Consider the following 12,594-nt stretch of genomic DNA (forward strand, 5'->3'; position numbering starts at 1 on the left):
TTGTCCTGATTTTCCCCCTTTGCACCCCTCTACCCAGCACCCTCCACTCCCTCAAGCAATCCTACCATCATTTAGCAATTTTATGATTCATTTGCCAATTTCTTAGGTAAAAAATAAAACAACTTTAATTAATATTTTTAGTAAATATTCTAGTTAAAGGTTATGTTAACATTGCAGTTAGTAAATCTAGTAAAATGACATTTGACAAAGTTCATCAAACCATTTCCTGGTACATCAGCCTCATCCCCTCCCTGGAGACTGTACATGGAGGGTGGTCACTGGACTAAGGTGGGAGGGTAAGGATTCCAGAGTCCACTGGTTAAACACTATCAAATCCACCTAAACTTCAAGATTACTCCTTAGAAGAACAATAGTTCCCTTGGAAAATTCCATGGAACTATCAACACTGCCACCTATATTCATAAATAGTTATGGAAGTAATGTTAAAAAAGCCAGGTGGAAGGATTCATAGTAGACTTAAATGCTCAGGGTAAGTACTCTAGAGCTTAAATTCATTCTTTCATTCAATCTTTCTCTCTCTCTTTGTTTCTACCTATCATCCATCTGTCTGTCTGTCTATCTATCTATCTCTTATCCTCACCCAGGGATATTTTTTTCATTGCTTTTTACAGAGAGAAACATCAATCGGTTGTCTCCAGTATGTGCCCAAACCTGGGATTGTGCAGATGTCTGGACCAGGGACTGAACCCTCAACCTAGGTATGTGCCATGACTGGTAATGGAACACACAACTCTTTGGTTACGGGATGATGCTCCAACCAACTGAGCCACACAGGCCAGGGCTATTCCTAAATTTTTAAAATAACATTTACATAGTTTTTCCAACTAAGATATTAACTTTGAATATTTACTCAATTATCTTACACTTTGAATTATCCTTCACATCATTAATTCAATATACTGGGTATGGTAATGCCTGTAAAGGCAGAAACTGTCATATTTTTTAATACAATGACTTGTTTCTCTGTCCAATCGACAGGATCAGAAATTAGTTTATGACCCAAAGGCAGTTTGCTGTAAGTTATCTAGTGTCCCATAAAATGGTCAAGAATAGGGCCATGAGAACTAACTGGAAATACTGATAATAACTGGCTAATTCTATCAGTTCCCCTCTCTTGTAGCATTTGAATGAGAGACACATAGGACAAATTAGATGACAACAGAGAGGCAGAAGAGCAGAGAAAAACAAAGAAAGCAGTAAGCAGTGGAAACACAGATTAGCTGAGTCACTGTGACAGGACACTACATTACGCAGCAGCAAACATTTTTATTTGGAAAACACATCAAATTTCTAGAGCTAAAGATATTTTCAGAAAACTAGTCATGATATTTTTATGTATGGAGGCTAAGCTACTAATGCAACCTGAAGGATGACATTCCAGTCTACCATGAAGCCTAAGTATAAGCCAGCAAGTTTTAACTTGTATAACATTCCAAGTTTTTGACATGTCACCATGAAACGTGTTCTTGTTCTGTCTTACTTCTTCTCTGTCTTTTTCCCCAATTTTAAAATTAAATGTATTGGGGTGACATTGGTTAATAACATTCTATGAGTTTCAAGTGTACAATTCTACAATACAGCCTCTGCATGTTGCACTGTGTGCTCACCACCCAAAACTGTCTCCTTCTGTCACCCCGTATTTGACCCCTTTTACCTTCTTCCTCCTACCCCCACCCCTTCCCCCTCTGCTAAGCACCATACCGATCAGTGTCTGAGTTTGTTTGTTTGTGTATCTTTATAGTAAACCCTCATTAATTAATGAAATCTGGAGAGCCTTCATAACCTCTTTAAAAGTTAGTTTGTAACCTGGAATTTCAGCAGTTTCTTATTTGGCATAGACAATTGCTTCACAACATAACAGTGGTTAACAACAATAAAAAGGGACCTGGTAACAAGTATAAGTTCAACACAGAAAATTAATTTTAAAAAATTATGAAAAACCTGAGTTCAAAAAAATGGCCAAAGAAGTAGGCAGTATCAGTTATAGAACTGGAAATGACATTTTAGAGCAGTGCTTTCAAACTGGATTCCAAGAGCTGTACCACAGAAATGTGTTTATGCTAAAAAGTCCCATGTTAAATTTAAACAAGTTTGTTTTCTTAACAATGACAGGACCCTTTAGAACTTTTAACATATAAATAGACCCTGTGAAATCTCTGAGATATAGAATATATATTATTTCCCCAGTCCCTTGGATCACCAAGCTTTTTTTTTTTTTTTTTTTTTGAAATGGGGGTAGGAGGAGAAGGAGGAGGGAATGTGTTTATTACTGTCTCCCAGGAACTAGTGTTCCATGGAAAACGTGCTTGGGAAACAATTCCTAGATCATGCACATCTTAGATCAAATGAGTAAGGTTTTGAGTTCTTCTAGGCTATCCCAATTTCCTTGTTTAAAATACTCTCCTCTAGGCTACTGCATAGAAAGAAGACCAAGTGAGTTACAACTAAAATTATCTTCTTCCAGCATTACTGTATTGAATTGCCAATTTTTTAAAAATAGGAAATACTCATAATGAATAAAAAGTTACCACAGAGAAATTTTGTAATTTTAAGGAGATTCTGTATAGATGCTTTTAATGCCTTGCTATACCTGGTATGCTGGAAAAAGCACTTAAATCTTTCATGGATCACAACGTAGGTATTAAAAGGCTTAAAATATTTAGACTGTCCATTATGAGGATACACTTCTATATTTTTAACTCACTTTAGAGAAAGGTAGAAGAAATTATCAGTCAACAGTATTATATGCTTTCTTTCTGACAAATAAATAAGTTATTGTTAGTAACCAAACTTATGGTGAGAATACTAGAGAACATTTCAATGCAACCTTTCAGATAGAATAAATCACAACCATCACACCTTTAGAGTTAACAAAGAGAAAAAGGTTCAAACCTGGGTAGCCTTTTCCAATTGCAATTTAAGATCCGTCAGTTCCATATTTGTATCATGTAGCTGTGCTTTCAGCTTTTCATTTTCAGCTAGAATTTGTTCATAAAGCTATAAAAATAAGGGAAGAACAAATTATTTTTCTGCTCTCCAAATATTTTATTAAGATTTCCTATTAATACTTTGCAATATTAAAACTTGTGTAGAAAGATTAATGTTAACATAAGTTATTAAAAGATATGTTAAAAATATGTTTTAATGCTTTGTGGTTGCAATGCAGAAAATTTTCATTATACAGGTGTGTTTGTCCTGCATAAACTCTTAAAAACTAGTGCCAGTATTTAAAATTTAAGACTTCGCTAAAAAATCTTACTTTTCAGTTTCCATTAAAAAATTCAGTTTTCTGATAAAGAGGGACCACATATCTGAATAGTAGGATAGCTGGAGCTAAGGAGACCCTGTGATCTTTATTTGTGGGCTGTAAGCTTTTCCGACTATCATGCCCTCTTAAATTCCTGACAGTGAGAGGGAGTATCAGTTGCATTTATCATTACACTTATATTATTTTCACTGAGTTAAAAGGCAAGTGAAATATTTCTCGAACACTTTCATAACACCTGAATTTACTACTTCTTTTTCCCTCATGTCTACTACAACCATGATAAATGGCCATAATCGCCTCTTATTTAAACTATGCTAATGCTAGAATTATTTTCCTGACCTCCACCTCATCTGTTTTGTACAGAGCAGCAAGAGTTAACTTTTCAAAATGACAATCTCAATTTTCATATACCAACTATTCTATTAATACCTCCATCTCATACATTAAAAATCTGTGAATAGCTTCCCCATGTTCTCAGTATAAGGATATCCTAAAAATAGTCTGTAAGGCATCACGTAGTCACGATCCCAGCCTCTACGTCTAGTTGCAATCTCATACCCAGAGACAAATAAAGAATTTTTTTGTTTCCTAGTAACAAATAAAGAAGTGTGTACGTGTGCTTGTGTACACAGGCATACAAACACACACGTGTACCCTGCCATCTCTTTCCAGCTCTATCACAGTATCATAGTACCAGTCTGACACACTTACATGTGAAATAAAGCCCTGGGTATTTTCCCCTTTCCTTTAAACAACAAACAAATGAGCAGCTATTTATATTCTACTTACCATTAATTGCTCCGAATTAAAAATCAGACTAAGATATTTTAAGATACTGATTTCATTATGAGTTTCTAAGAATATCGTAACACATATATCTCAACAGATTATTTCAAATTAAACTTTACTAAATAACCCAAGTACCTTTTTAAAGTCAGTTGAGTCATCCTTTTCTAGCCTGCTACTGTAAGGTTTTCTTTCTTCTAAGTAACTGTATGATCCAGAGCGACCCAGCAAGGAATCATACCGATCACTAGTTGATGTGGAACTGGTTTCATACCTTCAAAAGATGAATATAGGTAAAAATCTTTATTACAGGCTTTCACAACTTACATTAATATGCATGCTAGTATACAGTAGGTAACATTCTCCTTCACCTATTATCTAATCAACTTTTATAATAAATAATAAATGGGGAGTTATTTTTTAATGCTATTGATTTCCATTATTTGAGAAAAGGACTGAATATTTCTATATCTAAAAATCAAAACTGGTTTTACATCATGATAAATTTTTTCAAAAATTTTAAATTGTACTTTCACCCCCACATTTTAACATCTCTGAAATCAAAACATGGTGTATAATTGCTGGTGTACTATAGTTTAATTGGTAGCATTTTTCTTTTTTTTCAAGTTGTGTATAATTGTGCTTTAAAATTAGTAAAATTTTTTGTTCAATGAACTAACTATAGTCTATCTGAAGTGATGGAGAAATAATAGCTTTATCCTAAACAAGAACAACATACCTCGTTTGTAAATGAGAATTCTCTTATCTGGTTCTGAGCTCAGGTTAATTTTCTAATAAATGCTATTACCTCTAAATTTCAATTCAACACAATCAACAGTACATAAATATTTGTTCCTGGTTTTACACAGCTTTGGATAACAATTATGGGTAAGAGAAAGGGAATGGAGATTAGTTTCAAGGAAGTTCTCTAAAAAGATCAACAATTTTGTGCTAGATGACACTACTTAGTGTTTTTATTGGCCTTCTTTTACTTAAAGCACATAAGACAGAAGATTCTGAAAACCCAATGAAATAAATTTCTGGTGGGTTACATCGGCCTGTGATGTTAATAATGACATAGTCATTGCTGAAGTAACTTAGGAAGCTTAGGAAAATTTGAAAGTTATACTGTTCTAAACATTTAAGAAAAACCATGATGTACTGTGATTAGTGAACTAGAAGTAAAGCCAATGATAAAGAAAACTAGTAACAGTTACTAGGTCATCTAAGCATCAATAGATTCTTATTATTCAAAGTGTTTCATCAACTTACAAAATCCATAAATATCCAGCCATATATTTTTAGGAAGAATAAAAAGGAGAGAGTAGTAAGAGGTAAGACATACCTAGAAATGGAATCCGTCTAGAAAAAAAAAAAAAAAGAAAAACAAACATAGGCATACTAAATTTTTACACTTCACTGAAGTAATTTATTGATTAAATTTAACATAATATCAATACCATTTTCACATTATTAAAGTAACATCTGTTATATTTACTTATGTTTTAACTTTAACATGGGTGCTCTTGGAAGTTCTAGAACACAGGGTCACTCTGTATTTTTATACGCACAATACCACATAATTACTTTTGGCAATTTATGATCATCTTTTCTGAGTTCCTACAAATGCCATCATACATTATTTTTTTAATTAGAAAAAAAATAGAGACTAAAACACATAATCCATTAATTATACCAACTTAGCAGGAGAAAGGAACATGTTTATATTAAAAAATGCCAAGCTTACTATGTGCCAGCTCAAAGCAACTACTTTTCTCATTTTTCTATTTTTGAGGCAATAACATGAGACAAATGAACACCTAAGGTATTTTATATATAATAGTATACACATATTTTGCTTAAAATTTACTTTCTTGAAAACCCAGCTATACATCCTTCAAAGTTTAGAAATTAGGGGATAGAAAATTATGATTACTTTAAATTTTCCCAAGCTAGTGGTATGCTATACTGAAGTTCCAATAACTCTTCTTATCTAAGTCATCGAGTAGTTAATAGGACACTCACTGAATCAATATTTTTAGTAAGACAACTCTTCAGAAATAGTGTGTTAAATTCCTGAATTTAGGTATTTTTAGTTTTCCATTATATTTATCTTCACATACACTGTAACATTATTAGGTTCCTTGGGGGCTGTTAATTCAGACTAAAAATGTCTTACTAAAATCTATTTAAATTTCTCATGCAAAACTAATTTTGCAGTTGTGTTCTATTTTTGGATATAATGTTTTATTTTATTTATTTATTCTTTAGTTTTATAACAATTAACAATTTTGAAGTTAAAATTTCATTTTTAAAATATTCAAATTCATAAGAGGGCAGGTAGATCTTGAAAGTTTCCACCACACATGCACACATACACATTGTAACAATGCATGGTGATGGATGTTAACTAGACTTATTGTGGTGATCATTTCTCAACATATACAGATATTGAATCATATTCTGTAAACACGAAGCTAATAACATCATATGTTAATTATATCTCAATTAGAAAAAACTGCAGAAACAAACAAAAGATATTCAAATTCAGGAAAATATTCACGCATAAAATAAAATGTGTACACATTAAATAAAAACATCACGCCTTACTTCAGTCTATACTCTGGTTCACTGACTTAAACTTTAAAGAATAAAAACTCTAAGCAGTCACTGAAATCACTCAAATTTTATGTCTGTCTTTAAAAATTATGGTGTTATCATTATTTTTTAAACAAATATTTAAATTGTGGTAAAAAAGATAAAATGTACTATCTAAATCACTTTTTAAGGGTATTCGTCAGGAGTGTTAACTATATTCCCAATGTTGCACAGCAGATCTCTGGAACTTTTTCACCTAGCAAAACTGAAACTCCATACCCACTGAACAACTCGATATATCCTCCTACCCCCGGTCCCCAGCAAGCACTTTCTACTGTCTGTTTCTATGAGTCTGAATACTTTAGGTACCTTATATAAGTGGTCTCAAACAGTATGCCTTTTTGTGTCTGGCTTATTTCATTTAGCATAATGTCCTTGCTCTGTGTGTCTCAAAATTCTTTTCCAAAATAAAAATATCCTTTTAATTTTTCTGATGAGAGTACCATAAACACATACAAAAGCACTGCAATATAAAAAGTTTCTCTATAATCCCCCATTCCTCAAATCCTCTAGAGTTAACCTTTTTATAGACATATATCCAGGTGAACACAAAATATCTATCTATGCAAATACATTTTATTTCATCTATTACCTACCAATGGACATTTAGGGATGTTTTCAATATTTTGCTTTATGGGCCATGTTGCTATGAATACTGTGTAGATTTATTTTTACTTACTCCAGTCATTTCCTTGGAAATAAATTCTAGAAGTGGAATTGCTAAGTTAAAAGGCATGAACTTTTTGGCAAGGCTTCTTATTTGTAATATTACATTGATCTCCAGAAAGGATGAATTTATGATAGTCCCCAAATCTTATATGAAAATGCCTGTTTCAAAATGAATCATACCAAATACAGGCATTATTAACCTTTTGTCAACTTCATTTTCTTTGGTATTATATCTTTGATTATTAATGAGAGTAAGTACATTCTCAAGCTTATAGGTCATTTGTATTTCTTTTGTAAATTTACAAAATTTAATGCGTTATGCCCCCATTTATTTTTTACTGTCTTTCATATAGTATAAATATCAATCTTTTAAATGTTAGGGAAAAAAAGTCTAAGACTCTTTACTTTTAACAGAGCAAAACAAGTGTCTCAACTTAAATAATCTTTTCTGCCATCTTAAAGCTTCATATGTTTAAATAATCATATTTGTTAATCTTTTATTTATGGTTTCTTTCCTTAGTGTTATATTTAAATTCTTGGTTACTAATGTCCTTTGCATGTTAAAGTTTTACCATCCAATAGTTTAATGAAAGCAAATCATATAACCCAAGCAACAGAAACTGTTTTTGAAATAACAATATTAAAGTAACTCAAATTTTCTGTGATAAAATTTATTAATTTTCTTTAAACTTATATCCTGAAGGCAGACAGCTTGAGCTTCATATGCAGTTCAGAATTTTCAAGAACTTTTTGTCATCTGACATAATAATTACCTTTGAAGAAAAAAAGTGCATGCCAGAAAACCATTTTTCAAAGTGGTTAACTTAGATTCTATAAACTCAGTTTGTTTGTTTTTTTATCAAATACACTTTTGAGGTGATGATAACACTGCTTCCGAAAATGCACAGAAGAATTTTGTGCCTCACACTTTTTCATAGAATCATAAAGGCTTATCCTACAAATTTTCAAAGAGAGTAGCACACTTGTTGGGTAGAAGTACTTTCCTAATCTATTGCAAAAGACACTGCAGGTGTGTCTTAACTTCCTTCCTCCTTTTCCTCACAGTGTAGCAGTCTTTGGGTTTAGGTGAGGTGGTATGTAGCCACATTAGGTCTCTTTTGGCCTGAGTGGATTATCATAATCCCAGGCCTATGAGATAAACCAGCCTGAGGATGAAGCCAACAGAGGGTTATGTAACTGGAGTGCAATAAATTCTCTTTGTTTAATCCAGTTTGAGTTGTGTTTTCTGTTACTTGTTACAGAAAGAATGCTAGCACAAAGCAAGATCTAAACAATCCTCTATTTAAAATGAATAAAAACTGTTTAAATTGTCTGGAACTAAATTTTTCTTTTTTGAAACAATGTTCTATTCAACCTTACTATATCTCATGTATAATTTTAACAGTAAAACTTAAAAAACTTAAACACAACATATATCAATATATTTAAAAGTCACAACTCTGAAAGCCAGAATATCTTTTCCCTCTTATCCCAGTCTGGTTGGACATGAAATCTGTGTGTGATAAGGCAATGAGACGTGTCAGATGGGGATGGTTTACTAAATTCTTCTCTCTTGTTTACCTGTCCATTGTTTTTCCTTAAAAGGCGGGAATTCATAGGGTACCACTGGTAAAGAAAGATGATTGACAGGTTTATAGCATATAATAAATAAAAGACACAGGCAAACTGGGGGAGTACTGGGAATTGATAGTCAAAGGGTTTAAAAGTGACCAAACTTTAACCCTGAAAATAATTTACCTTTAGAAATAATTAATTTCTTACTGTCTGTCATGCCACATAAAGCTGAAAGTATCCTTTGGGAAAAAACAGATGAACATGGCCCTAAAAAAATATTTACAGTCACCACAAGTAACCAACTTCTGGTCACTGCACATTATTATAGATCCTTGCAGACTAAAAGAAATTTTAACAGTTCTATTTAGAAACTCCAAGTAAAAACGAGGAAGATAAAACCAGAATGCCATTTCAGTCTAGAATGAGCTGAGTTTGTAAGATTAGAACTAACTCATGTCGTATAGCTCTACACCTATGTGAATAGAGTTCTTTAAAGTATGCCAGCTTTCTGCAGCCAAACAACAGGGAACCTGGGCGGAGGGAACTAGTTGCAAAACTTTCACCACTTGCTAGCTATGCAACCTCAACTCTCTCACACTTGCCTTAATTTCTTTATCTGTACTGAGAAAAAAACTGCCTTTTTCAGAAGATTGTTGGACAGATCAGTTGTGATAATGAATGTAAAAGTCTTTTAGAGACACTGAATTTCTAAACAAATGTGAAGAAAATTAAAAAGGCCTATGGTCTTTTTCAGAACACGACTCTGCTATTTACAAAACTAAAATCTGGGTCTGGTAAGGGATCTACTACTTCTGGATATTCTTTAGATACTTTTCTTTGGTCAAGGGTATTATTTTTTTGTTTTACTTTCCAACTTTGAAGACTAACTTACATACAAGAAACTACATCCACTTGTGTATAGTTTGATGAGTTCTGACAGTTGTGTATATCCATAAATCCACCACCACAATCAAGATTCAGAACATTTTCACTGCCTTTAAAATATTCTTCATGTCCCTTTCCAGTCCTTCCACCCCTGATCCCAGCAAAACACTGATCAGTCCATCCCCAGCATGCAGATACAGTGCATAATAACTGCCTTGCATGAATAAATATAAACCCAAGTAAAGTAATCCTTCAAAAATAGCCTACATCCCCCTGGCTAAGGAGCTCAGATCCTTCGAGTGCCATCCTGACATACCGAGGTTATGGGTTCGATCCCTGGTCAGGTCATAGATAAGAAGCAACCAATGAATGCATCCATAAGTGGAACAAATTGATGTTTCTCCTCTTCACGCCCCCCAAAATCAATCAATAAAAAAATATGCATACTTCTAAATACAATTAAAGGTCTTTACCTGAGTTTCTTTCTTATTGGATCCCTCTTCTGTATCTGATTGCTGTTCTTGTTCATTTTCATCACTCTAAAATAGATTGTCAATTTATTTTAGAAAAGTTAATATAAATCTCAAATAATTGATATTTAAATACTTTAGAGCTTTTCTAATTTAAAATGACCCTTGGGAAAAATCTACCAGGGAAATGGATCAAAAGGAACACTGACTTTTAAGTGGGAATTTTTCTAACCTATTTAGAGGAACCTTATTTGCTTGCATTGAACAATCTAAGTAGTTTAGTCCATATGGCAAATTCAAGACCATCTACCTAACAACCTGATTTAGGAAATACTTATATTAGGGGTGAGGAAGCTCACCCCTAATATGAGAGTCCATCTAACAATGTAATAATACTTCATGAACTTTAATAGTCAATATAAGTACTATTTAGCTATTCAACTATAATGAAGCAGCAAAATAGGAAATTCATTATTTTAAGCAAGAAAAGCTGGATTCCATAAGCTTGGCAAAATTTATGCAACAGTAGTATTATGGTTAGGTAGCTTATCCAATGGGAATTCCTTGGGAGTTTATAGCACACCAAACTGAAAATTAGTGTCAGCAGGTTAAAAGCCTAGAATCCCAGAGTATGGGAATATCCTATTACCAGGATCGTCAAACTCATTTTCATGGGGGGCCACATCAGCCTCATGGTTGCCTTCAAAGGGCCAAACTAATTTTAGGACTGTATAAATGTAACTACTCCTTAACTGTCAAGGAGTTGAAATTACATTCAGTGGCCTCCGGTGCAAATGAGTTTGACACCCCTGTATTATATGGTCTTCAACATCTCAACAAACCTTAAACGGCTGAAAGGCAAGGGAAATTTGACAACATACTGTCTTAGCTCATTATATAAACTAAACACCACAGGCTTTAAAACTAGATCATCCTATTTTAACATTGGTATAACTATTTTTTGCTATGTGACTTAGTACAAATTTATTTTAAATTTCCCTGAGCTATAGTTAAAACTTTATAAAATTGTTCTAAGGATTAGAGAGAATGTGTACAAGCTATCTTTCTGGTGCCTAGTAAAAATGATATGTGAACACCAGGGAACAAGAGAAATCAATGCTGCTGCTGCTATTATTATTTATTAATATAAATATCTTAACTCTGTATCATGAACTGATTGCCTTTCAGTTTCATGGGAGAACACAGGAACTGGAAACAAAAAGGGGGCAAGACCAGAGGTCTTGAAAAGTAGTTACTTTAAAAAAAAAAAAAAAAAAAAAAAGGAACCTAATAATACTAGAGCAAAAAGCTGCCTAACTTCACGCCACCACCGTGTGACACAGCCCTGGGTTCTTTTTGTAGGTTGTATGATACAGAGGTGGCTACAAAGGGAAAGGAGAGCTGTGCTTTGATGGCTGATAAGAACACAATTCAATGCAGGCTCAAATTAAAATGGTAAGTATTGCCAAAATGGAAGGATCCTCAGGAAGGATCCTTATAATGCCAGAAGCCAGAGTTGAAGGGAGAGCTGGTCTGAAGAAAACTGGGGAAAAATAAATACTATATTGTAATAAATATGGCTTTGCCTATGAAACTCCTAACATGTATTAGTTATTAAGAAGGTAAAATAATTTTAAATAATAAGTCCTTATTTCAAGTAATAAGTTCTATGTCAGGGTGCTAAGACTGTGAGGTTTTAATTTATTGTTATTAAAATGTTACCAGCAGTCAATTAAAATTAATCACACATCATGTACTTTCTGATGGAGCAACAAAAATACCTTGCCAAAAGAATATTAAACCAGAATCTGATCCATTCTCTACTTATAACTACCAATTAATAGGAAACAGAAAAAACTATAGTGCAGGAAGATGAAAGCCCAGTTCATTAGAAAACAATTGTAAGGGAAAAAAATAGGAATGGATGGAAAAACTAACAGATTAAAAGAGACTTTAAAGAGATAATTAATCATCATATATGGTCCTCATCTGAATGCTAACCAAACTAACAAAGCATAAAACTACAACAACAAACCATTAATGGCATACATAAACTAACTGGATATTAAAAGAGAGTGGATATTCAATATTAAGGATTTAGTGTTAATTTATTTAACAGTAAGCATGCTCATGGTGTTATGATCATTATGTGATAACACTGTGTTTTTAGTAATTTTTATAAAGAGAGCCTTATCTCTTAAAAACATACTGAAATTTTTACAGATGAAATGATACGTGTAAGATTTCTTCAAAATAATCTGG

The 12,594-nt window shown here is 33.0% G+C and overlaps 1 protein-coding gene across 7 annotated transcripts in view; it reads right to left on the reverse strand.

Annotated features, from left to right (window-relative positions):
- The window catches only part of PPP1R12A (protein phosphatase 1 regulatory subunit 12A), a 134,827-nt gene that overhangs the window by 8,893 nt on the left and 113,340 nt on the right, over nucleotides 1–12,594 (reverse strand). For all 7 annotated transcript variants that reach the window (XM_024579730.3, XM_024579727.3, XM_045187340.2 and 4 more), the window contains 4 exons: nucleotides 10,336–10,401; nucleotides 5,421–5,437; nucleotides 4,214–4,349; nucleotides 2,914–3,018 (listed from right to left, as the gene is read on the reverse strand). In XM_024579730.3, coding sequence (XP_024435498.2) covers nucleotides 2,914–3,018; nucleotides 4,214–4,349; nucleotides 5,421–5,437; nucleotides 10,336–10,401 — 324 coding nt within the window. The remainder of the gene's footprint in view (nucleotides 1–2,913; nucleotides 3,019–4,213; nucleotides 4,350–5,420; nucleotides 5,438–10,335; nucleotides 10,402–12,594) is intronic.

The sequence above is a fragment of the Desmodus rotundus genome, chromosome 3 (genome assembly GCF_022682495.2).
Source record: "Desmodus rotundus isolate HL8 chromosome 3, HLdesRot8A.1, whole genome shotgun sequence".
Lineage (NCBI taxonomy): Eukaryota > Metazoa > Chordata > Mammalia > Chiroptera > Phyllostomidae > Desmodus > Desmodus rotundus.